At 43.4% G+C, this 24,617-nt stretch overlaps 1 protein-coding gene across 1 annotated transcript in view; it reads right to left on the bottom strand.

Annotated features, from left to right (window-relative positions):
- The window catches only part of NRDC (nardilysin convertase), a 64,154-nt gene that overhangs the window by 1,701 nt on the left and 37,836 nt on the right, over nt 1-24,617 (bottom strand). The window contains exons 18-30 of the mRNA XM_040360484.1: nt 22,618-22,737; nt 22,456-22,507; nt 18,194-18,344; nt 16,910-17,037; nt 14,302-14,464; nt 14,129-14,160; nt 12,067-12,205; nt 11,916-11,963; nt 11,555-11,607; nt 10,397-10,480; nt 3,897-3,987; nt 2,256-2,372; nt 717-806 (exon numbers count right to left, since the gene is read on the bottom strand). Coding sequence (XP_040216418.1) covers nt 717-806; nt 2,256-2,372; nt 3,897-3,987; nt 10,397-10,480; nt 11,555-11,607; nt 11,916-11,963; nt 12,067-12,205; nt 14,129-14,160; nt 14,302-14,464; nt 16,910-17,037; nt 18,194-18,344; nt 22,456-22,507; nt 22,618-22,737 — 1,268 coding nt within the window. The remainder of the gene's footprint in view (nt 1-716; nt 807-2,255; nt 2,373-3,896; nt 3,988-10,396; nt 10,481-11,554; nt 11,608-11,915; nt 11,964-12,066; nt 12,206-14,128; nt 14,161-14,301; nt 14,465-16,909; nt 17,038-18,193; nt 18,345-22,455; nt 22,508-22,617; nt 22,738-24,617) is intronic.

Below are 24,617 nucleotides of genomic sequence, written 5' to 3'. Positions count from 1 at the left end.
TATTTTAAATAACAAACATGTTATACTCGCCTCCTCTGTGCAGTTGGTTTTTCACAGAGCAGCCCCGGATCCTCCTCTTCTCAGGTCCCTCTTTGCTGCTCCTAGCCCCTCCCTCCTTTGAGTGCCCCTTAGCCAGCAGCTTGCTACAGGGATCACCCAAGCTAAATTGGAGCTCCATGTATCCATTCAGACATGGAGCCCCACCCCCTCTCCCCTAACTGACAGCCGCAGGAGCCAATAGCACTGCTGCTCTGTCTCAGCCAATCAGGAGGAGTGTACTGGATGGCTGAGGGGATCGTGGACATCGCTGGAGAGACATTTGCCAATACAAAAAAAAAAATACCGGGCAGCATCCTGCCTGTCGTTCGTGCATGCTGGAAAACCAGCAGCCGAGCAACTCCCAATCAGCGCTGATCAGGAGACGAGTGCACCTCCCTGCCAAAACACAACAGCTCAGTGGGGGAGATTGCTGGACTAATCTTGCATGGTTAGTACAGCGGTTCCGACTGGAGCAGCCAGTTTTTTTTTTTTCTTTCATGCAACCCGCAGGGTTGCAAGAAAAAACTAGTGTGTGCCAGGCTAAACTCTTGCCATCTACAGAAGCCCAAAGCCTGTCTATACAAGCCCTAATGATTACATCAAAGCCCACTACAATGCCCTGAATAACGGATGGGTAGAATTTCTATTAACATTTATAACCCAGAATGATGACTCACATGTACACTTAGTACCCTCCTGTCACAACCCCGATGCTCCTGGTAGCAGCTGGTCAGGTCTGTCTTTTTAAAGGTCTTCAAGGCCTCGATCTGAAATGCAACAAAAAAGTGTTACAGAACATTTCATCAAACTGGTTATTATACAGGAGGTCAGACAGTACAGTGACAACAACATTTAATACAGGAGGAATCAGAGCGCTCTGCTCGTGAGAGATTACAGTCTATTAGGCAGATTCAGAAAGACGTAGGCTGGCGTATCAGTAGATACGTCAGCCTAAGTCTGAATCTGCGGCAACGCAAATTTAAGCGTATTTTGGTAACCAGATACGCTTAAATTAGGCTAAGATACGAGCGGCGTAAGTGTCTTACACCGTCAAATCTTAAAGTGTAATTTTTAGGCTGACCGCTAGGTGGCGCTTCCATTGCGTTCGGCGTAGAATATGTAAATCACTAGATACGCCTATTCACGAACGTATGCCCGGCCGACGCAGTAAAGATACGCCGTTTACGTAAGGCATTTTCAGGCGTAAAGTTATTCCATCAAATAGCTGGACTAGTAATGTTAAATATGGCCGTCGTTCCCGCATCGAAATTTGAAAATTTTACGTTGTTTGCGCAAGTCGTCTGTGAATAGCGCTGGACGTAATTTACGTCCACGTCGAAACCAATACGTCGTTGCGGCGTACTTTGCCGCAATGCACACTGGGATATGTACACGGACGGCGCATGCACCGTTGGTAAATAACGTCAATCACGTCAGGTCACGCCGCCGTAACTTAGCAGGCAAGTACTTTGTGAATACAGTACTTGCCTTGCAAACTTACGGCGGCGTAGTGTAAATACGATACGCTGCGCCGCCGTACCTGAATCCAGCTATATGTAAGGAAACCGAAAAAATTATTGTTAAACATCTCTTCAATATTTTTACTGCTTACTTTTAAGGCAATTTCTTCTCAATTTCCTGCGCGCGGGAGCTGCCGGTAACGACACCAAGACTGAAGCAACGGCATATAGGTGCCATTGCTTTAGTGCGCATGTGCTGATGACATCGGCACATGCAGGGGATATCTCCTGAACCGTGCAGGCTTAGGAGATATCCTGGGTAGCTACAGGTTTACCTGGAGCATACAGTTATAAAAAAGGGTTTACAACCACTTTAAGTACCTGAAATATATTTCTGGAATTCCAGTTGGGCTTTAATTCAGTTCTGCGTCAACAGAATTCCCCATGAATAAGGAACTGAACTCTGCCTTCTATAATTCCTTGCTTATCAGGGCTTAGACAGAGAGGGAAGCCCAGCATTATGACCCCATCAAAGCTCTATTGCCTTGCCTTGCACAGTATTGTCACTTCATTCTTGGTAGACATACGTGTGGCATAAAATGAAAATTCCTGAAAATCAAGAATTTGCTTTGAAACCATTCAAAAAAACGTGCGCTCCACTTCACCTTCTGGTCATACGATACCAGCTGACAGTATAGTAAGGACAGATCAGAAGCAGATTCTGTATGTACATTGCTATGCAATTATTTCCTATACCTCATGTTCCAGGCGGTCAAACAGATACTGCTGAGTCAGCACTTCCGCCCAGTTCCTGTCCACCTCCTCTCCAAGATGGGTGTCCTCACACTCCTTCAGCTTTATCAAAGCCTTTATCTTCAAAGAAAAATACAATCCTATATCAACAATCACATTTCATTTAAGAGTGTCACTGTAGTAATCATGCACGCCTTATAGTACTGGAAATCCAGCTCAAATTCCTACCGAGGGCTTCACCTACATGGAGTTTGTATGTTGCTCCAATGTTTGGGTTTCCTACATGTGCTCTATATTACCCCAAGACACATACAGGCAAGTTAACTGGCCCTCGTGTGCATGTCAGTGTGTCCGACAGGGAGTAACCCCTGCCGGGGTAGGGATGCCAACCAGTAACACTTATACGGTGATCACTGGTGAAAGGGTTAACTCTAGGGGCAATCAGGGGTTAAAACCTTCATTTAGAAAATGTATGGGGGTACCCAACGCTATAAAAACCTGGTGGCGAACCTCCAAAAAAAAAATAGCTACGTAGCGGCACCAGTGACACCAATACAGCAATCAGAAAAACGATCACTTGGTGACGCTGGCAATAGGGTTTGAAAGGGTAAACTAGGGCGGTGATCAAGGGGTTAAACCTTTATATGGGGGGGGGGTAGGGAGCTGGACCTAAAGGGGAATAAGACTAACTGCCCTGCAACTTTTAACTGTCACACTGACACTAAATGCAGTGATCAGTAAATAAATGATCACTGCAATCAGTGACACTGTGACAGGGGGCTGATCGGGGGGGGGGGGGGGGGTGGCTGGGGGGGTTAAGTGTGATGTGTGTTGTGTGCTGTTGGTGCAACTCACTTTGTGATGTCTTCTCTCCTCTCGCCGAACGAAAATACCGCAGAGAGGAGAGATGACATCACTTCCTCCTGCCTGTGTTTACATTAAACAGGCAGGAAGGAGATTGGCTGGGAGCGATCGCGAGGGGGTGGCCAGAAACGAACATCCCGGATCGCTCCCAGAGGCTTACCGACCGCCGCACCCCCGACCCGCGCAAAGGCAGGGACGTACTGGCACGTCCATCTGCCTGTACGTGCCATTCTGTGGACGTATATATACATGCGGCGGTCCTTAAGTGGTTAAAGCGGAGTTCCACCCATTTAAAAGTCAGCAGCTACAAAAAGTGTAGCTGTTGACTTTTAATAATCAGACACTTGCCTGTCCCACGGTCCAGCGATGCGGGTGCAAGCAGCCTCGCTCCCCTGGCGCCAGCATTCTAACTGTGGGTGCCCGTCTGTGGCTTCACAGCCAGGCACGCCGCACTGCACAAACCACGCTGTGAATGGCCGGGCAATCTTCTGGGACCTGTGACGTGTCCCAGAAGATTGCAGGGAGGGGGGGGTGATCTTTCTTCCGGCGCCAGGGGAAGAAGTGGGAGCCTCTAAAAACAGGGTACCCGCCCCCCCCCCCCAAAAAAAGAATGTACTGGCATGTCAGGGGGGCACCAGCAATTAAAGCGGAAGTTCCATTTTTGGGTGGAACTCCGCTTTAAGATTCAAACAAACATATATTTTCTTTGCAGACTAAACAAAACGTACATTTGAAGAAACTCATCACATGAGCTGACCCTGCAATTCTATTCCCCTTTACCTGTGTGCTAAAAGCTTCATCAGTCAAGTTGTTGATTTTTTCACCAAAGCAGACCAGAAACTCTTCTATTTTCTTGTCCACCACTTCAGAGCTGTGAGGAAAGACAGACAATGCTTAGATCATTTATCTCAAATGTGTTCAGTCAGATAAATTCCTGGTCTGGATTTAGGCCAAATATTGCTCATTTACGGGGACAAGAGACCGTTCTTCCCAAAACATCAGCTGCTCGCGCTCCTTCCTTCAACATTCTCTGTCAATGACCCCTAACAAGCATTACAACATAACAAGGAATATGCATTCCACTTCTGGGTATGGAAGCTCTGACCCGTGTTCAATCCCTTGTTAGGAACAAACTTTACTCACTTCAATACCGGGCGCTTTCACCCCCTTCCTGCCCAGGCCAAATTCAGCGCGATTGCACTTTGAATGACAATTATGCGGTCATGCAACACTGAACCCTAATGAAATTTTAGCAATTTTTTGAAGACAGATGGAGCTTTCTTTTGGTGATTATTAAAGGGGTTGTAAAGAGAATTTTTTTTTTTCTTAAATAACAAACTTACCTCCACGACTTCTGGGGTCCCTCGGCGGCTGTCTCTGGTCCTGCCCACACAAACTTTCCACCTTCATGCAAGCTTGCATGGTGGCAAGTTCTTGCGGGTGCGCTCCCGTGATACAGCTGGCGGCTATAGCCGCTCACTACATCACTCGGGCCCGGTGCGCCACGTCATTGGATGCGATTGACAGCAGCGTGAGCCGATGGCTGCGCTGCTTTCAATCCATCCACTCTAGCCAATAAACAACCAGGCTGAACGGCATAGAGGATGTTGGGGGCGAGCGCCGCAGGCGAACAAGCTCAGGTAAGTAAAAAGGGGGGGCTGGTATTGTCAGATGTTTTTTCACCGTGAATGGGTCCTTAAGTGGTTAATGCATCCTATGCATTAACCACTTAAGGACCCATTCACGCCGATATACGTTGGCAGAATGGCACGGCTGGGCACAATCACGTACCTGTCTCTTTAAGCCCAGCTGTGGGGTCACGAGCGCGGCGCCGCGCTCACGACACGGTCCGAAGCTCCGTGACCACGCCTGCGGGACCCGATCACCGCCGGTGTCCCGCGATCGGTCACCAGGGCTGAAGAACGGGGAGAGGTGTGTGTAAACACACCTTCCCCGTTCTTCATTGTGGCAGTCTCAGTGATCGTCTGTTCCCCGATATAGGGAAAGACGATCACTGACGTCACACGTACAGCCCCGCCCCCCTACAGTTAGAAACACATGAGGTCACACTTAACCCCTACAGTGCCCCCTAGTGGTTAACTCCTAAACTGCAATTGTCATTTCTACAGTAAACAATGCATTTTTACAGCATGGTCCCAAAAATGTGTACAATTTTTCCCATGTGTCCGCCATAATGTTGTAGTCACGGAAAAAAAAAGGCAGATCGCCGCCATTAGTAGTAAATAAAATAAATTATTAATAAAAAGGCAATAAAACTATCCCCTATTTTGTAAACGCTTAAAATTTTGCGCAAACCAATCGATAAACTGTTATTGCGATTTTTTTTACCAGAAATGGGTAGAAGAATACGCATCGGCCTAAACTGAGGGGGAAAAAAACGTTTGTTTTTATATATTTTTGGGGGAATTTATTATAGCAAAATGTAAAAAATATTGCATTTTTTTTTTCAAAATTGTTGCTCTATTTTTGTTTATAGCGCAAAAAATAAAAACCGCAGAGGTGATCAAATACCACCAAAAGAAAGCTCTATTTGTGGGAAAAAAAGATGTCAATTTTGTTTGGGAGCCACGTCGCACGACCACGCAATTGTCAGTTACAGCGAGACAGTAACGAATCGCAAAAAGGGGCAGGGTCCTTAACCTGCATAATGGTCCGGGTCTTAAGTGGTTAAGGTGAATAAACATGTACCTTTAAATCATTACATTACTGGGCTTTTTCTTTTATTGATAAATAAAACAGGGGGGAAAAATAAAAGACAAAAAACTAGTGTAGAAATCAGCTTTTTTTTTTATATATAAAGCACACGCACTAGGATACAGCCTTTTATGTGACAGAGGGGGATTATATGAAGATGAGAGATTGGCTTAACAACCACTTTAATGCCTCCTTACAATGCAGCCATTAATTTAAGGACAGATCAATACCATTAATGGATTTTAGAGTATCTGGAAGGAACATTCTGTTATTCCTAAATGAAAACCTTGTGTACAGAGAAAACTGTCTGGACGGCACTTCATCACTCAGTTGAAAGAAGCCATTCCTGTCTGTCTGTGTATACGGCCTTACAAGAACTTTAGGCCTAATGGGACGATCATTGCTGGAAGGCACACTACAGATCCAATGAGGTCAAGTGCCTTCCCTGTATGTCTGCAACTACAAAACCCCACTCTGTATACACAATGCTGAGCAGACATATACAATTTAACCACTTCAGCTCCAGAAGGTTTACCCCCCCCCCCCTCTCTGACCAGGCCATTTTTTGCGATACGGCACTGCGTTACTTTAACTGACAAATGTGCCGTCATGCAACGATGTACCCAAATAAAATGAGGTCTTGTTTTCCCCACAAATAGAGCTTTATTTTGGTGGTATTTGATCACCTCTGTGGGGTTTTTTTTTGGCGCTACAAACAAAAAGGAGCCTGACAATTTTACTTTCTGCTATAAAACATAGCCAAAAAAAATAAATAAAAATAAATCTAATTTTTTCATGAGTTTAAAGAGGAAGTAAACCCTGATGGGTTTTATTTTCTTATTTGCTCCCTGCAAAGCCTGCCAATTAAAAGCATAAATCGGCTAGTATCAATCGCATACTAGTCCATCTTCTCGCCCCTCTTCCTTCCGGGGCCGTGGACTCCGGCTCTGATATTCGCTAGAGCTGCGTGATGTCATTCGCGCGCATGCGCATGGGCTCGGAAATGGCACGACATGCCATTGCTTCAGTGCGCATATGCCGATGACGTTGGCATATGCAGATACAGGGGGATATCTCCTAAACCGTGTAGGTTTAGGAGATATCCAAGATAGCTACAGACAACCCTTATTATAGGCTTACCTGCAGCAAAAAGTGGCAAGGGTTTACAACTACTTTAAGCCAATATGTATTTTACTACATATTTTTGGTAAAAAATAAAATCCCAGTAAGCGTATATTGATTGGTTTCCGCAAAAGTTATAGCGTCTACAAACTATGGGATATAATTTATTAAATTTTTATTTATTACTAGTAATGATGGGGATCAGCGACTTACAGCGGGACTGCGACATTGTGGCGGTCACTGTGGCAGACACTGACACTTTTTGGGGACCAGTGACACCGATACAGTGATCAGTGCTAAAAATAATCACTGTCACTGTACTGACACTGGCAGAGAAGGGGTTAACACCAGGGGCGATCAAGGGAGTGCTTTTTAACTGTGTGGGAGGTGCTTGTATAGTGGGAAGATAAAGATCTGTGTTCCTACTTAGCAGAAACACAGGATCTCCATCTTCCCTTGTCACAGAACGGCGATCTGCCTCTGTCAGGAACATTTGGTGGGTCCCGGTAGACAGACATTGTATCCGCTGATTGGCTCCCACCATGTTCATTTACAGCTGAAGTGCAGTGATTCTGCCTGTAGGAGCCGCCGTCCTGCAGTATCTATACGTGGGGTGGTCGGCAAGCAGTTAAAGCGGATCTCCACCCTAAAGTGAAGTCGCACTGATCGGCACCCTCCCCCCCTCCGGTGTCACATTTGACACCATTCAGGGGGGAAGGGGGTGCTGATACCTGTCTAAAGACAGGTATTTGCACCCACTTCCGGCCCGGCATTCACGGGCAAAAGACGGGTTTTTCCTGACTTCCCGTCTGTCCCCCGTTGTGTGCTGGGAACACTCGGCTCCCAGCACACAGCGTGTGAGCCAATCGGCGGGCGCAGCGCGACTCGCGCATGCGCCGTAGGGAACCGGGCAGTGAAGCCGGAGCGCTTCACTTCCTGGTTCCCTCACCGTGGATGGCGGGGGGAGCAGCAGGGTGACGGGCGATCGCTCGTCCTCTGCTGCGGACGCCGCTGGACTCCAGGACAGGTAAGTGTCCTAATATTAAAAGTCAGCAGCTGCAGTATTTGTAGCTGCTGGCTTTTAATATTTTTTTTTGAGCGCACATCGCTTTAAAGTGCACCTGGGTAACGATACACTGGACATGCAGGTGCACCCTCATAGAAAGGAAGGTTTGTGAGGACTTGGCAGACTTTGCTGACGCAGCTTGTGGGTGGAGGGGAGGAGTCTGGAGGGTCTCGATGCTGGGATGGAATGGAATGAGGAAACACAGGCACACTTCCTGACAGAGAGATTGACAACTTCACAGTCTGCTCCGTCAGTTTATTCCACTGGGGAAGTTGGGTGCTCTTGCCACCAGTAACATCCCTGGTGTCTGCTTCTTCTCCTTCACCGTCCAATCAAATGCTGGGAGAGGGACAAAACGTGAAAAGCCAGGCATACATGGATCGAAATTCAGTCAGCTCAGCAAGGACCAGAAGAATTTCCATCCATGTGTGGGCAGGGAGGTTGTACAGAAGATTATTTACCAAGCAACCGATGTACAACCGCACTGTCAGATTTTTTGCTCCGGAATCAGCGCTGCCGGCTATAGTTGATCAGTGTATTCTGAAGGCAGGGAAGTCTCCCCACCATTAGAACACAAATCGCACAGCGCAGAGGATTTTCTTATGCATATCAAATGTGTGGATGGGGGAATCGAGTCACTTTTTCACTCAACCTGCTGGTTGAGCAGAAAAAAATGTATGGGCTACTCAAGTTTTAAAATAGAACTTAGTCAGAAAATGAAATCCTGCTAGATCATTTCAGGCTGGCCCCGTTTGCAGGTTTGCATGTAAAAAAATAAAATAAAAATAAAAATAAAATAAAATAACTGATTTAACTGCTAAAGAAAGTCTCCAGGATGAACGTGCCGCAGAACTGTGTAAATCATGAATAAGCGCAATACATATACACTGGCAGGTAAAACAGCTTTCAGGTTTATATTTCAACTGTCCATTTACCTGTTTGCCTGTAGTTCTGCTTTAAAGGAAGAGTATAGCAAAAGCCATTCTGGCTGTACTTCTCCTAGGGATCACAGGAGTGCAGTCCGTTCTGCACCCCTGTGACCCATTTCAGCTGACAGTGGGCTTTAGCCTGTCAGCTGTTGTCACCCAGCCCGTCCAGACTCGGTACAGTCAAGATCCCCCTAGATGTCTGAACCGGCAGGTGACTCAGCTTCTTGTGCACTGTTCAGAGACTGAGCTAGCAGCTCCCACCCACTGCCCAGCCTGGCACTGCACTGAGCACTGGAGGGGCAGAGCAGAGAGTCGGTGACTGACAGTCGCCAACTCTCTGCTCAGTGAAGTACTGAGCGACCAGCAGTGTCGGATCCACCTAGGCGAGTATAAATGTTTATTTACAAAAATAAAAAATTATTTCTCTTTTAAAGAGTTATTTGTCCCCAAGTCAATTTCTGGTAGATGCAAATGAGTTGATTCATCTCCTATAATTCTTCAGCAATACAGCAGTGATATATCTGCATTTCCTTCTGACCATGGTCACTATATAGAATCTTAAACTCTCCAGTGGATATTTCAGTATTGATGGACAAAACAGGTAACAAAAGGCAATATCATCTCAGGCCCCGTACACACGTCCGAGAAACTCGACGGGCAAAACACATCGTTTTGCTCGTCGAGTTCCTTGTGAAGCCGCCGAGGATCTCGGCGAGTCAAATGTTCCCATTGCCCAACGAGGAAATAGAGAACATGCTCTCGATTTGGCTCGACGAGTTCCTCGGCGAAAAGTGCACACACGACCGGTTTTCTCGGCAGAATACGACTCCCATCGAGTTTCTGGCTGAATTCTGCAGAGAAAACCGGTCGTGTGTACGGGGCCTCACTTGCAGAATCTCTAAGCCTCAAAACAAGGCACTGGACACACTTTTTAAAATCACTCTGAAAGCCAATCAAAGCACCCGTCACTAAATAAAATGGTTACCTTACAGTCCTACAGCTTTGCTTCAAAAATTATACCCCATGTCGCTTTAGTGGTGCTTCAAAGCCTCCATAGAAGTCTATGACAAAGCTTGCTTGCCGCTTTTAAGAGGCTTTTATTCAGCTTTAGCTTTGTTTTGGAGGTATTGCAGGTATGAAATATCATCAAAGCATTGCAGAAGCATCAAAAACACATAAAAAAAAAATTGTTGAAGCGGTAGACGCTTTAATGTGTGTTGAAGTCAAAGCAAGTGTAAATGAACCCTAAGACATAAAATAACGTTTGTAGTTCAGCTAGCCATCAGCTGCAGCTTACATACAGGAGTCTGAGCTTGAATGGCCCTTTTTCATGTTTATTGGTGAAACTAGAAAAGCATTAAATAAAAAGTACAACCGACATTGATATTTCCAATGAATTCTGCATTGGAAGAACATTTACAACTGCAGGCAATTTCCGTCTCACTTACTTGTACTTATTTGCTTGTGATTCCACTGTGACTGAAAATCCCAGAATTCCAGAAGTGTTTCTGCAGGTTGGATACACGTGGTACCTACAAGAAGATGTTGTGGAAGAAACTGCATCATTGTGACTCAATGATATTATAGCGGTCTCATTAACATTAGTACTTGGAACCCTTTGCTGTTCCTGGTCAGTTCCTAATTTTTACTCAAAATATTGGCTGGTGGCTAAAGATTTGTATTTTTAAGGTATACAAGACCACATCATCCCAAGAGCTATCATTTGCCTGGCTTGGCTTTTACAGCGCATTAAAGTTGGAGTAAACTCCCATTATTGTTTTGTACCTACAAGGTGAGCCTATAGTCATAGGTGTGAGCACAGGGTGTGCCCTATAGGAGCGGTGAACACACCGCTCCTATACCGCGGTAAAGATGCGGCTAGCAGGACTTTTGGAGCGCTCCTGCTAGCGCACCGCTTCAATGTGAAAGGCTTCGGGCTTTCACATTGAACACTACAGGGCAGTTTTTTTCATGCGGTGCTGTACCGCATGAAAACCGCCTCAATGTGAAAGGGGCCTTATTGCCCTGCTTAGCTTAGTATCGCCCGCAAATACAGAGATTGAGCCGTTTATCCCAACCTCAAGGTCATTTATAAATAAATTAAATAGGATTGGTCTCACCACAGAACCCTGGGGGACCCCACTTGCCACTCCTGACCATTCCGAGTCCTCCCCATTTATCTCCGACCTCTGAACTCGCCCTTGTAGCCAGTTTTCAATCCATGTACTCACCCTATGGTCCATGCCAACAGACCTTATGTTTCACAGTAAACGTTTATGGGGAACTGTGTCAAATGCTTCTGAAAAATCAAGATACACCACGTCTACGGGCCTTCCTCTATCTAGCAAGCAACTCACCTCATCATAGAAGGTTAATAGGTTGGTTTGGCAAGAACGATTCTTAATGAATCCATGCCGATTATTGCTAATGATACCGTTTTTATTACTAAACTCTTGTATATAGCCCCTTATGCCCTCCAAGAGCTTACATACTATTGATGTTAGGCTAACTGGTCTGTAAATTCCCAGGGATGTATTTTGGCCCTTTTTTAAATACTGATGTTACATATAAGTGATTTTATTACTTCTGCTTAAGAAGCAGCTTACCCCAATGTCTGCTTTGTCCTCAGAAAATCAAAGCAAGGTTCTTCCATATGCATCTGAAAGACAGATTCAAAGAATTATGCTACAACTTACTTGCAACATACTCTTATTTAAATTCCTTTTTGAAACAGAGGCTAAAGATTCCTTAAAAAACCTTTTCACCTTTTCCATGATGCAGATAACATTAAAAGCCTCCTGGTTTTCTGCGATTTGCTGTTTGAGATCTAATATCAAGGCCAACTGTTATTGGAGGAGTTCTGCCATATGCACCATGGATTCACTTATGCATGGGCAAGTTTCATCAGTTTTGCAAAATTTCCAAGGCATTAGCAACTTATCTGCCATGCAAGACAAAAGTACTTACCACCAAGAGTTCCATCAGTGTGTGTTCCCGTAAATTCTTGGCACCAGACTGCAATAAATACAGGTCATTAGGGGCTGGCATGGACTCCATGAGCTCACAATGAGGAGAAATAATAAGACACAGGCACATCTGTATAGAGTCAAGTTCTCACCTGGTAGTACACAGTGACCTCAGAGTTGGTATCCCCTTTATTCAGGGACTTGATTTTACACAAGTGATGAGCAGTTGGAAGCTCTACTACCTGGAACTGCACGGGAATCATCTGTTCCAGAGGCCGATACTGCAGCTTACTTGAGAAAGGGAAAAGGCATCATGTCAGTTTATACTAGGCACATGGCAGGCAGTATAAATCACAACAGTACTTCAGATTTTACTACATGCAGAAACTCCGCTCTAGATAATTCTTACGACAGGCCTAGGGCACTTCCTATCTCTGCTTATGTCACATCACCCAACCAGTATTCCTGCTCACAGTGGAAGAGTCTACAACATTACACACAATGCAAGCTTTTTTTAATGCAGGCTACCGGTCAGATAAAAATAAATGTTGTCATGCACAAATGCTCATATCTGGCAGGTTGAAGGAAAGAACAATCTGATAGGAAGAAGAAGAAGAAGAAGAAGAAGAAGAAGAAGAAGAAGAAGAAGAAGAGGAAGAAGAGGAAGAAGAGGAAGAAGAGGAAGAAGAGGAAGAAGAGGAAGAAGAGGAAGAAGAGGAAGAAGAAGACGACGAAGAAGACGACGAAGACGACTAAAATGCAGGTAGATTGTATGTCTGCTTATTCTCTAGCAATTCAGAAATTGATTGGGATACAAACGGACAATGATCCTTCAGGCCCCGATAGCCCAGGATGACACAAGGAGGGGTAAATGTCCATGCGCCAAAAGGAACAAAAATATTCTGTTAATTTCTGTAGAAGAGTTTCTTCCAATCTTCTTACAGATTCAACCCATACACAAAGAAAACCTATACTGAGACAAATACAGAACCTGCAACAGTTGCCTGTTATCTGCCGCTGGTTTGGAGTACTTTCTGACGCTAACCTGAAACACGCATGCAGATCAGAAATGTCAGAGTAAATCGGCATGCTTGTTTCAAGTTTCTGAGTACTGAAGCCACTGGATCAAAATGACTGCAAAGCACCATTTATAGCATCAACAATGTCAGCCTGTATAATTCATCCCCACTGTTCCCTTTAACCACTTAAGGACCCCCTACCGACGATATACGTCGGCAGAATGGCACGGCTGGGCACATCCACGTACATGTACGTGGCTCTTGAAGCCCAGCCGTGGGGTCGCGCGTGCACGCGACCCGGTCTGAAGCTCCGTGGCCGCGGGACTCGCGGACCCGATCGCCGCTGGAGTCCCGCGATCGGTCCCTGGAGCTGAAGAACGGGGAGACCTGTGTGTAAACACAGCTTCCCCGTTCTTCACTGTGGCGGCGTCATCGATCGTGTGTTTCTTTTATAGGGACTCACAATCGAAGTCACACCTACAGCCACACCCCCCTACAGTTGTAAACACACATGAGGTCACACATAACCCCTTCAGCGCCCCCTTGTGGTTAACTCCCAAACTGCAACTGTCATTTTCACAGTAAACAATGCATTTTAAATGCATTTTTTTCCTGTGAAAATGACAATGGTCCCAAAAATGTGTCGAAATTGTCCAAAGTGTCCGCCATAATTTCGCAGTCATGGAAAAAATAAAAAAATCGCTGATCGCCCGCATTAGTAGTAAAAAAAAATTCGATAAAAATGCAATAAAACTATCCCCTTTTTTGTAAACGCTATAAATTTTGCGCAAACCAATCGATAAATGCTTAGAGATTTTTTTTTTACCAAAAATAGGTAGAAGAATACGTATCGGCCTAAACTGAGGGAAAAAAAATAATGTTTTATATATTTTTGGGAGATATTATAGAAAAAAAGGAAAAAATATTATTTTTTTTTCAAAATTGTCGCTCTATTTTTGTTTATAGCGCAAAAAATAAAAAATGGCAGAGGTGATCAAATACCACCAAAAGAAAGCTCTATTTGTGGTAAAAAAAAAGGACGCCAATTTTGTTTGGGAGCCACGTCGCACGACAGCGCAATTGTCAGTTAAAGCGACGCAGTGCCGAATCGCAAAAACTGGCTGGGTCCTTTAGCTGCCTAAAGGTCCGGGGTCTTAAGTGGTTAATCACACATTTGTAACATTTAAAGACTCACCTGGTGACATAGTTCAAGAACGCTGCAGACTCCTGAAGAGAAGGAAACAAAGAACATACAAATTATAAAAAAAAAAACGAAACAAATATTGGAAATGCCGTTAATAAACCATTGACTACTTTTGTTTAAAATTTGTGCAAAATTTTCAATACAGCATTCACTGTCCCGCCTACCTTACTAGTGAAGTTGCCCTGTACCAAGCCCTCCACATAAAGACGAGACTTTAACTGGGCTACGAAAGAGTTCAGCTGCTCCAAGCTCACACCCTTCAAAATGGTACTGTATTTCTCAATCATAGACCAGCGATTATGTTCCAGGATGATGAGGCGAACGTCTCTGAAAATACAAAACACAAGACGAGCTCCAACCACTTGTACAAAACCGATAAGCTGGCAGACAAACTGTTACTAATCCAATATGCAGTTTCTTTCATAGACAAAATAGTATTGCTCAGTGGAAAATGCTTCAGACGAAAGGATCCATTATCTACCGTATAATTACTGTATACATACACACGAGGTGTAAATTTAATTCCCCGCAGCGTAGCACTATGGTGGTGAGCCACACAGCCATTCACATGTGGGCGTGTTTTGACATGTTCTAACTTGCACTCGCCTGGGTCGCAGACCAGTTGTGATAATTGGCAAAAGTGCGAGTGAAAATTTAGCTCTGTTACAACAGACTTATAGTGAATATTCCATGAAGAAATCAATAGGTAGATTCTCAAAGAGTTAGGCCGGCTTATCAGTAGATAAGCCGACCTAACTCAGAATCTACGCCGACTTATGTTTAAGTGTATTCTCAAACAGAGATACGCTTAAACATATCTAAGATAGGACGGCTTGCGCCGTCCTATCTTAGGTTGCAATATTGAGGCTGGCCGCTAGGTGGCGCTTCCATTGCGATCGGCGTAGAATATGTAAATTAGTAGATACGCCGATTCACAAACGTACGCCCGGCCGCCGCAGTACATTTACGCCGTTTCCGTAAGGCAATATCAGGCCTAAAGTTATTCCATCTTGGCCACAATGCACACTGGGAAATGTAGGCGCCCGGAGCATGCGCAGTTTAAAAAAAACGTCAAAAACGTAAGGTCAAGCACCATTAACATAAAACACGCCCCCTTACACACATTTGAATTAGGCGCCCTTACGCCCGCCCGCTTTAGGCTACGCCGCCGTAACTTAGCAGGCAAGTACTTTGAGAATCAAGTACTTGCCTAGCTAACTTACGGCGGAGTAGCCTAAACACGCTAAGCTACGCCGCCGCAAGTTTAATCCACTCTACCTGAATCTACCTACAAGTGTTTTTGAATGGCATAGGCGGTTTAAGGAGGTGCGGGAAGCTGTCCACAATGATGCCAGACGTGTGCAGCCAACAACGCAAAGGATGGATGCAAATGTGGACAGAGTGTGAACCCTCGTACGGTCATGATGGTGTGTTGTTTTTTTGTCCCAAGGGGATAGTTCAATACAAGTTTCCTGGCTATCTTGGACTTCAACATTTTTTACTCGTTAACCTAAAACAAGCATTTAGCGTCTTATCCAAGTTTAAGGTCAATGTTCAAAAATTTAAGGCATTAAAGTTTTCCTTGTTGGACTCCACCATGGTGGGCCTGCACCCTTTATTCCTATTCCAATGGCTGCTAACTCAATTCAGTACTTGGGGACCAGAAGGTCTGCAGATTTGAATGCCATCATTCTTCTCAATTTTAAGCCTCTCCTGTTAACGCTAACTGCCGACTTAACGAAATGGGACTCCCTGGCACTATGTTGGTTCGGCTGTTGCAATATGTACTTAAAGATGAATGTGATGCCCAGACTTTTGTACTTGTTACAAGTGCTTCCTGTCAAAATGCCTCAGACTGTTTTGCATTCTGTGCACTCGGCAGTTATCAAATTCATATGGCATGGGCAACATCAACGTCTTGGCAGAGCGTTGTTGGTAAGGCCGAAACTTAGGGGCGGAATTAGGCTCCCTTGATCCCACCCTGTACTAGATGGCAACAGCTCAGGTAAGTAAATCGGGGGGGGGGGGGGGGGGGGGGGGGGGGGGGGCTGGGGGGCCCGTGACAAGCCAAGTGTTTTTTCACCTTAATGCATAGGATGCATTAAGGTGAAAAAACACGAACCTTTACAACCCCTTTAAGTTTTAAACACCGTTCTTGCATCTGTCTTAATTCTGCTCTGTCTGTGTCCACACAAACTATGCTGCATGCCCTACTAGGACCACTTGCCTGGAACCTAAACCACTCCAGTATGTACCCCATCTGCCTGTCATGCCGGGATTTCTAAGAGTTGCATCCTGGAACATCAGCAGCATATTACACACACCATCAATAGCTCTGATGAAGACCTAATGCTTTGAAGTTAACAGAGGGTTCACGAATCATGATGCAAGTGTTTCAGGAGGGATCAGCAATGGCAATATTTCTCTCTACATAGGTTTCCTTCCAAGAAGTGAATAGGAAAGAAGGTGATGGCACTTCAGTAGCGAAAGGTAAAACAGATATGCATTAAAATGATTGGGTGCACAGACATGAGCAATTACTTTGACAAAAGGTTTGTGCAAAGAGCCGACAGGCTCAAGGAAGCGGATTGTCAGTTGCCTTATGTCAGTAGATGGTCTAAAACGTTGACCTTTACTTTGGTTAAATTGATCAAAAGCAACAAAAAGTAAAATCAAAATTGTATTTTACGATGTCAAAGTAGGAATATGTATGTTTTAAACCTGAAGTGCCATTTATGCAAATCAGCAGGTAAATGCACAGTAAACACTCACTTGCCAAGTTTCTCTGGTTTTATAAGGAGATTGAAGTAGGTCTTTTTCAGCTGCTGTGTGATCATCTCAAATACATCAGGAGAAGCTACGAAGTCTGCCAGGTGGTCAATGATCAATTCAAACAGAAGCTACGCAAATGGGTACAACACATAACAGATGTTAACGCTTAATTTACATGCTCAGGAACTAAATTATATTAATACTGAAAGGTATGGAGAGTGCACAGTAAAGCCTTCTTGAACAGTAGTAATCTGCATGCCTCCTTTTATAACAAATCCCAAAAAGATTAAGACGTTTGGCTTACCTGCAATTTCATAGCGTACATTACAGGAAGCAGAGGACTTGGATGACTACTTGGGTTACGCAGCCACCTTCCGGTGAATAGACATGGGCCAAAACCAGCAGAAATACCCACCCAGGCATAACCCCTCTCAGTTTTGTAAGCAATGCGGAACACAGATAAGAGAGGAGGGATCCCTGTTTCCTGTGATGTACTCCAAGAAAAGGATTTTACACGCAAATCAAAAATTATTATTTCTTAAAGCGTACTGTATTTCACAGGACAAAGAGGACTTATTATATAAATATAATGAATACTTGGGATGTCCCAAAGTATTAAACATGGTGGGCAACACAGTGACAAGGCCAAAACACCCAAACTGCAAAAACAGAACAGGGGGAATTCCACTAGAATTGCCTCCCGTAAGACCTTCTGCCCAGAACTGGCATCCACAGAGGATTGAACATTTCACTAATCCCTTAAAAAAGGCCCCAAATCTTGAATCTACCCTTAAAAGCAAAATAAAAATAATCTTTTTTTTCTTAAAGCAAAACAAAACATACGGCCCGAGAAACGGAAGTGATGTCATGACTCCAAGGGCATAGAGGTGTGGGGTGGCCATCTTGCCATTGCTTTTCACTATGGTAAGACACTGCTGGCACCAGATGGTTCCTGGGCACAGGGATCAGCAACATATGCCGGGAAGCGGCGGGAGGGTGGGCACCTCTCCTGTCGCCTCTAAAAGTGATCCCGCTGCAAATCTGCTGCAGGGATCACTTTTATCTGAAAGACCGGTGCCTAAGGGAAAATAAAATATCAGGGTTATGGCATCTAGCTGCAGCCATAACCCCCGGTATTTAACGTCAAAGTAATGGCGTATTTTCCCAGTTAGGTGTTCGGCAAGTGGTTAAATATAACCCAAGAAAGCCACATTAAAGTTTCACAGGTCCTCAACTTATCTCTCCTCTGAAAGAGTTGTTACAATTATGGACATTCATACTCACTGAAAGCTTGTGGTTGAACCCCTTCACTTTGATGACCAGGCCATGTTCTCCGGCCACCAGTTTATATTCGAGCTGAGCGACATCTGCTTCATAGGCGGGTTCTGCCAGTGTGTGAGCCAGAATATTGACAAAAATGTCAAACAGAACCAAGCTGAAACAAAACAGGACAGAAGCCCGTCAGTGAATATCAATGAATCAATCCTTTTAGAGCCACTAAAGATATACATTTTTACATAGGTCTGCAATAATAGTAAAGAAATGCATGATGTAAAGAAAAAAAAAAGAGCACAGCGTTAGGAGGTAATCAATATGCAGCACAATACTTGACTTTATAGCTGGCTAAAATAAAATATTTAATGGAATGGAAGGAGAAGATCATTGGTGTAACAGAGAAAAATACAAAGTAAAAAGATCATAGACAGCCTTGGATTTTCTTGTCATCTCCTTATTAATAGTACAAAAGTGATACTACAGCGCTATTGTGGCGAATACAAAGGAAAAAAAACAAGGATAACCAAATAATAAAAGCTGCATACATAAAATTAGTGTACTAAACTAATAAAAATGTGATGTGATGTAATAATGCGCTGAAATCAACCCTAAATGCTGTACAGTGATAAAAGGTGAATGATATGAACCTAAATAGGTATTAAATAAACTGACAATCCTGCCAAAAATTTGCTAAAAATGTGATAAAGGCAACAATAAGCAAAGACGTACAGCCTCGCTCAGTGTAGCAATCTCCTCATGCGGTGTACGACACCTTTGATTGCGGCACTCGGCTCCTCCCCCATGGGCGTTACGTCACACTTCACCCATGAATAAGTACCCATGATTAAGTCACGTGACGTAACACGATCGAAGGTGTCGTACACTGCATTAGTTGATCGCTACACTGAGCGAGGCTGCACGTCTGTTTTGTCCAGAGGATTCGTGAGTGCGATCGTATCGACAGAATTAACTGGAACATCAAGAATCCTTCTCTCCTAGTCATACAGTACAGGACCCAGGATCTTCATTAATTTTGAGTGGGATGTCCAAAAGCAGTCCAATTGAGGGGTGGGAAACACAGCAAACTCACTATAAGTCCACAAAAAGAAGCGTGACAAGAAGAGCTTGAGTGATTAATAGAGAAGCTTGTCAACACCTTAAGACTAAAACCAGCAAGAGAAAAGGCCTAAAAATCCAACTGCCTGATGCACCAATAGCACTGGTAGAGTGCGCCTTAATGGGGATAGAACTCTGGCCCTTGGGGCAAAAGGTCTTGGCAGTCCTGAAGGGTCCATGGAGCATCTGCCAGAAATCTTTAGTATGTCCAAGTACCACATTTGCATGGGCCAAATCTATGCAATGAGAATCACCAGAATGCCCTCCATCTCATAAAAGTAGGCAAAGCAGACTCTGGAGGGGTGGAAACGTGTAGCCCAGGCTGAACTGACCCTACAGCATCCACTGCAAGTCCTGAGGGTTCCTGGACCTGGCAACCTACCTCTCCAGTCTGCTGTTGAATGAGAGAGAGCGCAAGAGAAAGAGCGTGGGGATGCCCCAGTATTTTTTATTTTTTTTTTTGCCAGTGTACAAACATAATGAGCAAAGAGCCTGTGCCCTACACTGCATGACTAGGAAGAGGTATTTTCTTTTACATCCATATCAGCATTTTTATACTATATTTGTATCCCGATGACATTAGCTGGTTTAATTGTCCTGACCTGGTCCTAAAAAGTACTTAAAAGCAACACCTGCACCGCTTGCAGCTTTGGTGAAGACCTAATTCTTGCGCTTGGTGACAGTACATTCAACTAAAGTAGCAGTGCTGATATCAACACTGCTACTTTAGTTGAAAGTTCTGTGTTAGTGTTAGTATTCAAACCGATCTCTGTGGAGTCCCAGGCTGTCCACAGGGTCTGTACTTCTCTCTAGGTGTAAAATAATTAACCTGGAAATCTGACCCTCTGACTGTCAGCTGCCTAATCTCATGTCATCTTCAAAGTTTGAAATTTGTTAGGACAGGTAATTGACATGCAACAACAACTGACAGGCTTCAAGTGATTTCTGACAAACTGACAGCATAGATAATACATGGCTCAAATAAAGTCAGTGAAGCTAAATCACAGGAAAACAAAACATTTTCATAAGTGACTTTACGTAATCAAATCAGACCTCTGAAGTAAAAGTGAATTTTTACACAAGGTTTTCACAGCTGCTATTTAGGAATTGCTAGGTATGATGGGAATTGTAGTTCCTGAACAACTGGAGGGCCATAGTTTGGAGGCCCCTGTTCTAGAGCAGTGATGGCGAACCTTGGCACCCCAGATGTTTTGGAACTAAATTTCCCATGATGCTCATGCCCTCTGCTGTGTAATTGAGCATCATGAGAAATGTAGTTCCAAAACATCAGGGGTGCAAATGTTCGCAATCACTGTCCTAGTGCAATACCTGAATAAAGCTTGAATTAAAAAAAATTGCAGTGCTCGATCACATTGACTGCAAGTTTCTAAAGGGTGACTATTACAGCAGAACTGTGAATTATTTGTGACAATTGCTAGCAGGTAGTTTTCGGTACAGCCATGCATGTGCAGCTCAGTGTACAATTTCAGCATTTTACCGATGCCAAAACAAAGAAACCCTTGAGCACATCCGCAGGGGAGTTACATGATTTGAACTTCAAACATTATGACAAAAGCTCTAGAAGCTCCAAATAAAATATAATGGAAAATAAGTAGTTGCGCTGTGATAGAATAATATGTGAAAAAATATACTGCTGAGAGTAGTGATGAAAAATGCAAATGAAGCAATAACAATTGTGTTGAAGCATTAGTTCAGTGAAGTCCAAAACAGATGAGATACCGAAAAAAATAATTTGAACTCACAATAGTGAAATACAATAGCAATAGTATAAAATTTAATGAGATAAAAAAAAAACTTACAAGAGAACAATCGTATATTCAGCATATAAGATCAAGCCGGCCGGCTAAGTGAACACCCGTCCGTTTGGACTGTCACGCGATGACATCAGCACGTCTCCTCCTCCCGACACGCGTTTCGTCACACAAATGTCGTCGTCTCGTGCCCCAGACGACGTAATTTGTGTGACGAAACGCGTGTTTCTCTCATTAAATTTTATACTATTTCTACGGTATTTCACTATTGCGAGTCCATATTATTTTTTTTCGGTATCTCATCTGCTTGGGGTCATCCGTGCTTTGAAGATTCATTGATTGCTTTATCACTGGCGAGTGCTGCAGTTCATGTTAAAGGCCCGGGTTTACAGCCACAAGCTATCCTTGCTTGCCATCTGGTAAGCCTGCATTTCTTATGGTGTCTTCACTTTGGATGGTGGATTTCTTCAATTTTGAATTCCTAAGAAGATTTTGTATTGATTGTGTTTTCTTTTGGACTTCACTGAACTAATGCTTCAACACAATTGTTATTGCTTCATTTGCATTTTTCATCACTACTCTCAGCAGTATATTTATTCACATATTATTCTATCACAGCGCAACTACTTATTTTCCCTTGTCTATTTTGTGTGTATATCACTTTTTTTAGTTGCTGCTTTTGCCATTGTTCACCCTTTTTGCTATTGTTTTTCCCTTTAAAGGGTCACTAAAGGAAAAAAAAAAAAATGCTGAAATTTACAGGGTATAGAGACATAAAAGTTAACTGATTCCTTTTAAAAATGATTACAAATAGATACAAAATCAATCATATAATGTGCCTGTAGGTTAGTTTCACTTTTAAACTGGTTTCATGTTTATGTGAAGTAAAGAGACACACAGAACAAAAACAAACAAATCCAGGGCAGTGTTTTGTTTTTAAAATGAATCTGATTGGTTCTGTTAAGTTTTAGACACACAGTAATGACAGCTTAGACCACAGTGAAAAGCTCCCAGTACAATGGTTATAAGGAAACAGACAACCAGGAAGTGTGGAGATCACAGCAGAATTACAGCTACTTCAAAGCAAAAACTAACAATGAGGACATGAAACCAGTAATGCAGTAAGGTAAAGGAAGCTATTTAGCTAAAAAAAAAAAAAAAATTCCTTTAGTGATCCTTTAATAATAAAAAATGTAACCGTTTCACCTGGGAATAAAAAATAAATAAATTCTGTGATAAATATCAGCATAAACCAAAAGATTCTATATGTAACATCAATTGTTCCAATAAGCAGACAGCAAAATTAGTTTTTACTATTTCAAAGCACTCATTACAGAATACACAGGAGCAGAAAAAACGAATTCATGAGTACAAAGAACTTACTTTTCAGGTGACTGTTGGATCAATGGAGAGATGAGATGAAAGCGCATATAAGCTAGAAAGGAAACAAAACAATTACTCTATCCTTGTCACAGCAATTTTTCTGCATCATTACTTCAGTAAAGCCCAAGCAGCAGAAGTATGGAAGTATTATTCAAGTGTTACCTTTAGGTATCTTAAACTTGTTGTCCTTTTTGTACCACAAGCAGCCCTGCTCAATGTTCACAATCTTCTCTGGATAATCCATGTCTGGACGGTCAGAGGTCTTCAGATTGAAGTCGGTGGCTGGGTGAGAAATAAAATCATAGCAATTGTCAGGACATGGAGACCAAATGCGGAGAGAACTCAATAATGAGGAATGCACATTTTTGTCATCAAACAATTAAAAGGTGACCACTGTATCATAGTGTAATGGATACATTAACTAACTTAAGGTATAAAATGGAATGCACATCAGGAAGCCTGTCTGGAAGTTAAAGTTAATGTTCTACAGCTATAAATGTCACTATCATCTTAATTACTGGTCTGTTAGAGAGGACTCCAATAGAATTAAATATTTGCACCCTAGCAGTAACTTTCAAGAAAAAGGGTATGATCCATGGCATAAATAAGTTTGGCAGAGGTAGAGGGGGCTCATTTGGCACGTGGTAACACCATAAATTACTGAAAAAATTAGACCCCTTTATCTTAAAGTAGAAGCTAAAGAATTTCAAAAAATAAATAAAAAATCCTCTCAGCAACCTTTCCTGGCCTCCTTAGTACAGGATAGCACAGCATAAATCTAGTTCATGGGCTACCAGTGTCTTCACACTACCTTCCCATAGACTTGAATGGGGCAAACATATTGCAGAAGCAACATTTTATTTACGTCCATGTAATCTTTGTGCAAAGACAGCACAGGATGCTGTAGCCATCGGGGAAGAAAGGAAAGACCTGAATGGAGTCAGCTTTGTAGTTTACTGTATTGATGGGAGCTATGAAGGGGGGCGGCAGGGTGCTTAACAGTTAGTAAACTTTTTTTTTATATGAAAAGGTGAACTAGCAATTGCGGTTGCATTTTTAGGTGTGTGCCGGGCAGCAGGGGTAATGTGTAATATATATATATATATATATATATATATATATATATATATATATATATATATATATATATCGAATACCGATATTTTTAAATGTGTCCCCAAATGCAGCCATGTCCCCCCCCCCCCATATCCAGCCATGTCCCCCCCAGATGCAGCCATGTCCCCCCCAGATGCAGCCATGTCCCCCCATTGATGATGACAAAAAACAGAAGGTACCCGGTAGGAAAACCCCAGAAATGTGGTTTCCTATGGGTAACAAGGGGCTACTATAGGCAAGAAAGGACTATACTCATATTATAAGAAATTTACAAACTATTTAATATTGAAAAAAGGGTCGCTACAAAACATAATATACAAAGCAGTAAAATTGTATGTGCAAGTTGTATGCATGCGATTGAATGAACAATAAAGCACCTGTGGATATGTAATGTGCAGATATTAGACATACAAAAAAAACAATGACGAACATACAACAAATATAGACTAACAGTCCGGACGTGAATTTCACATCTGCTGTGATTTCCGATCGGAAAAAACGAATTTATAAAGTAAATAAGAGAAAGTAACAATAAATTAGATACTTAGGAATAAACAGCAGAGGTGACCCCGCGGGGAGGGAAGCGGAAGGCTGGTATCACGGGGAACAAAGGAAAAAATAATTATATATATATATATATATATATATCGTGATGTATTTAAAGCGGGGGTTCACCCTTAGAGGGCACTTTTCCCCCTTAGATTCCTGCTCGTTTTTACTAGGGGAATCGGCTATTTATTTTAAAATATGAGCTGTACTTACCCGTTTACGAGCTGCATCCTCTCCGTCGCTTCCGGGTATGGGCTTCGGGAATGGGCGTTCCTTCTTGATTGACAGTCTTCCGAGAGGCTTCCGACGGTCGCATCCATCGCGTCACGATTTTCCGAAAGAAGCCGAACGTCGGTGCGCAGGCACAGTATAGAGCCGCACCGACGTTCGGCTTCTTTCGGCTACGAGTGACGCGATGGATGCGACCGTCGGAAGCCTCTCAGAAGGCTGTCAATCAAGAAGGAACGCCCGCTCCCGAAGACCCATACCCGGAAGCG

This window comes from Rana temporaria, chromosome 7, assembly GCF_905171775.1.
Source record: "Rana temporaria chromosome 7, aRanTem1.1, whole genome shotgun sequence".
NCBI classification, from domain to species: Eukaryota; Metazoa; Chordata; class Amphibia; order Anura; family Ranidae; genus Rana; species Rana temporaria.
Note: the sequence above shows the minus strand (reverse complement) of the source record. Positions and strands in the feature narration are given on the sequence as shown.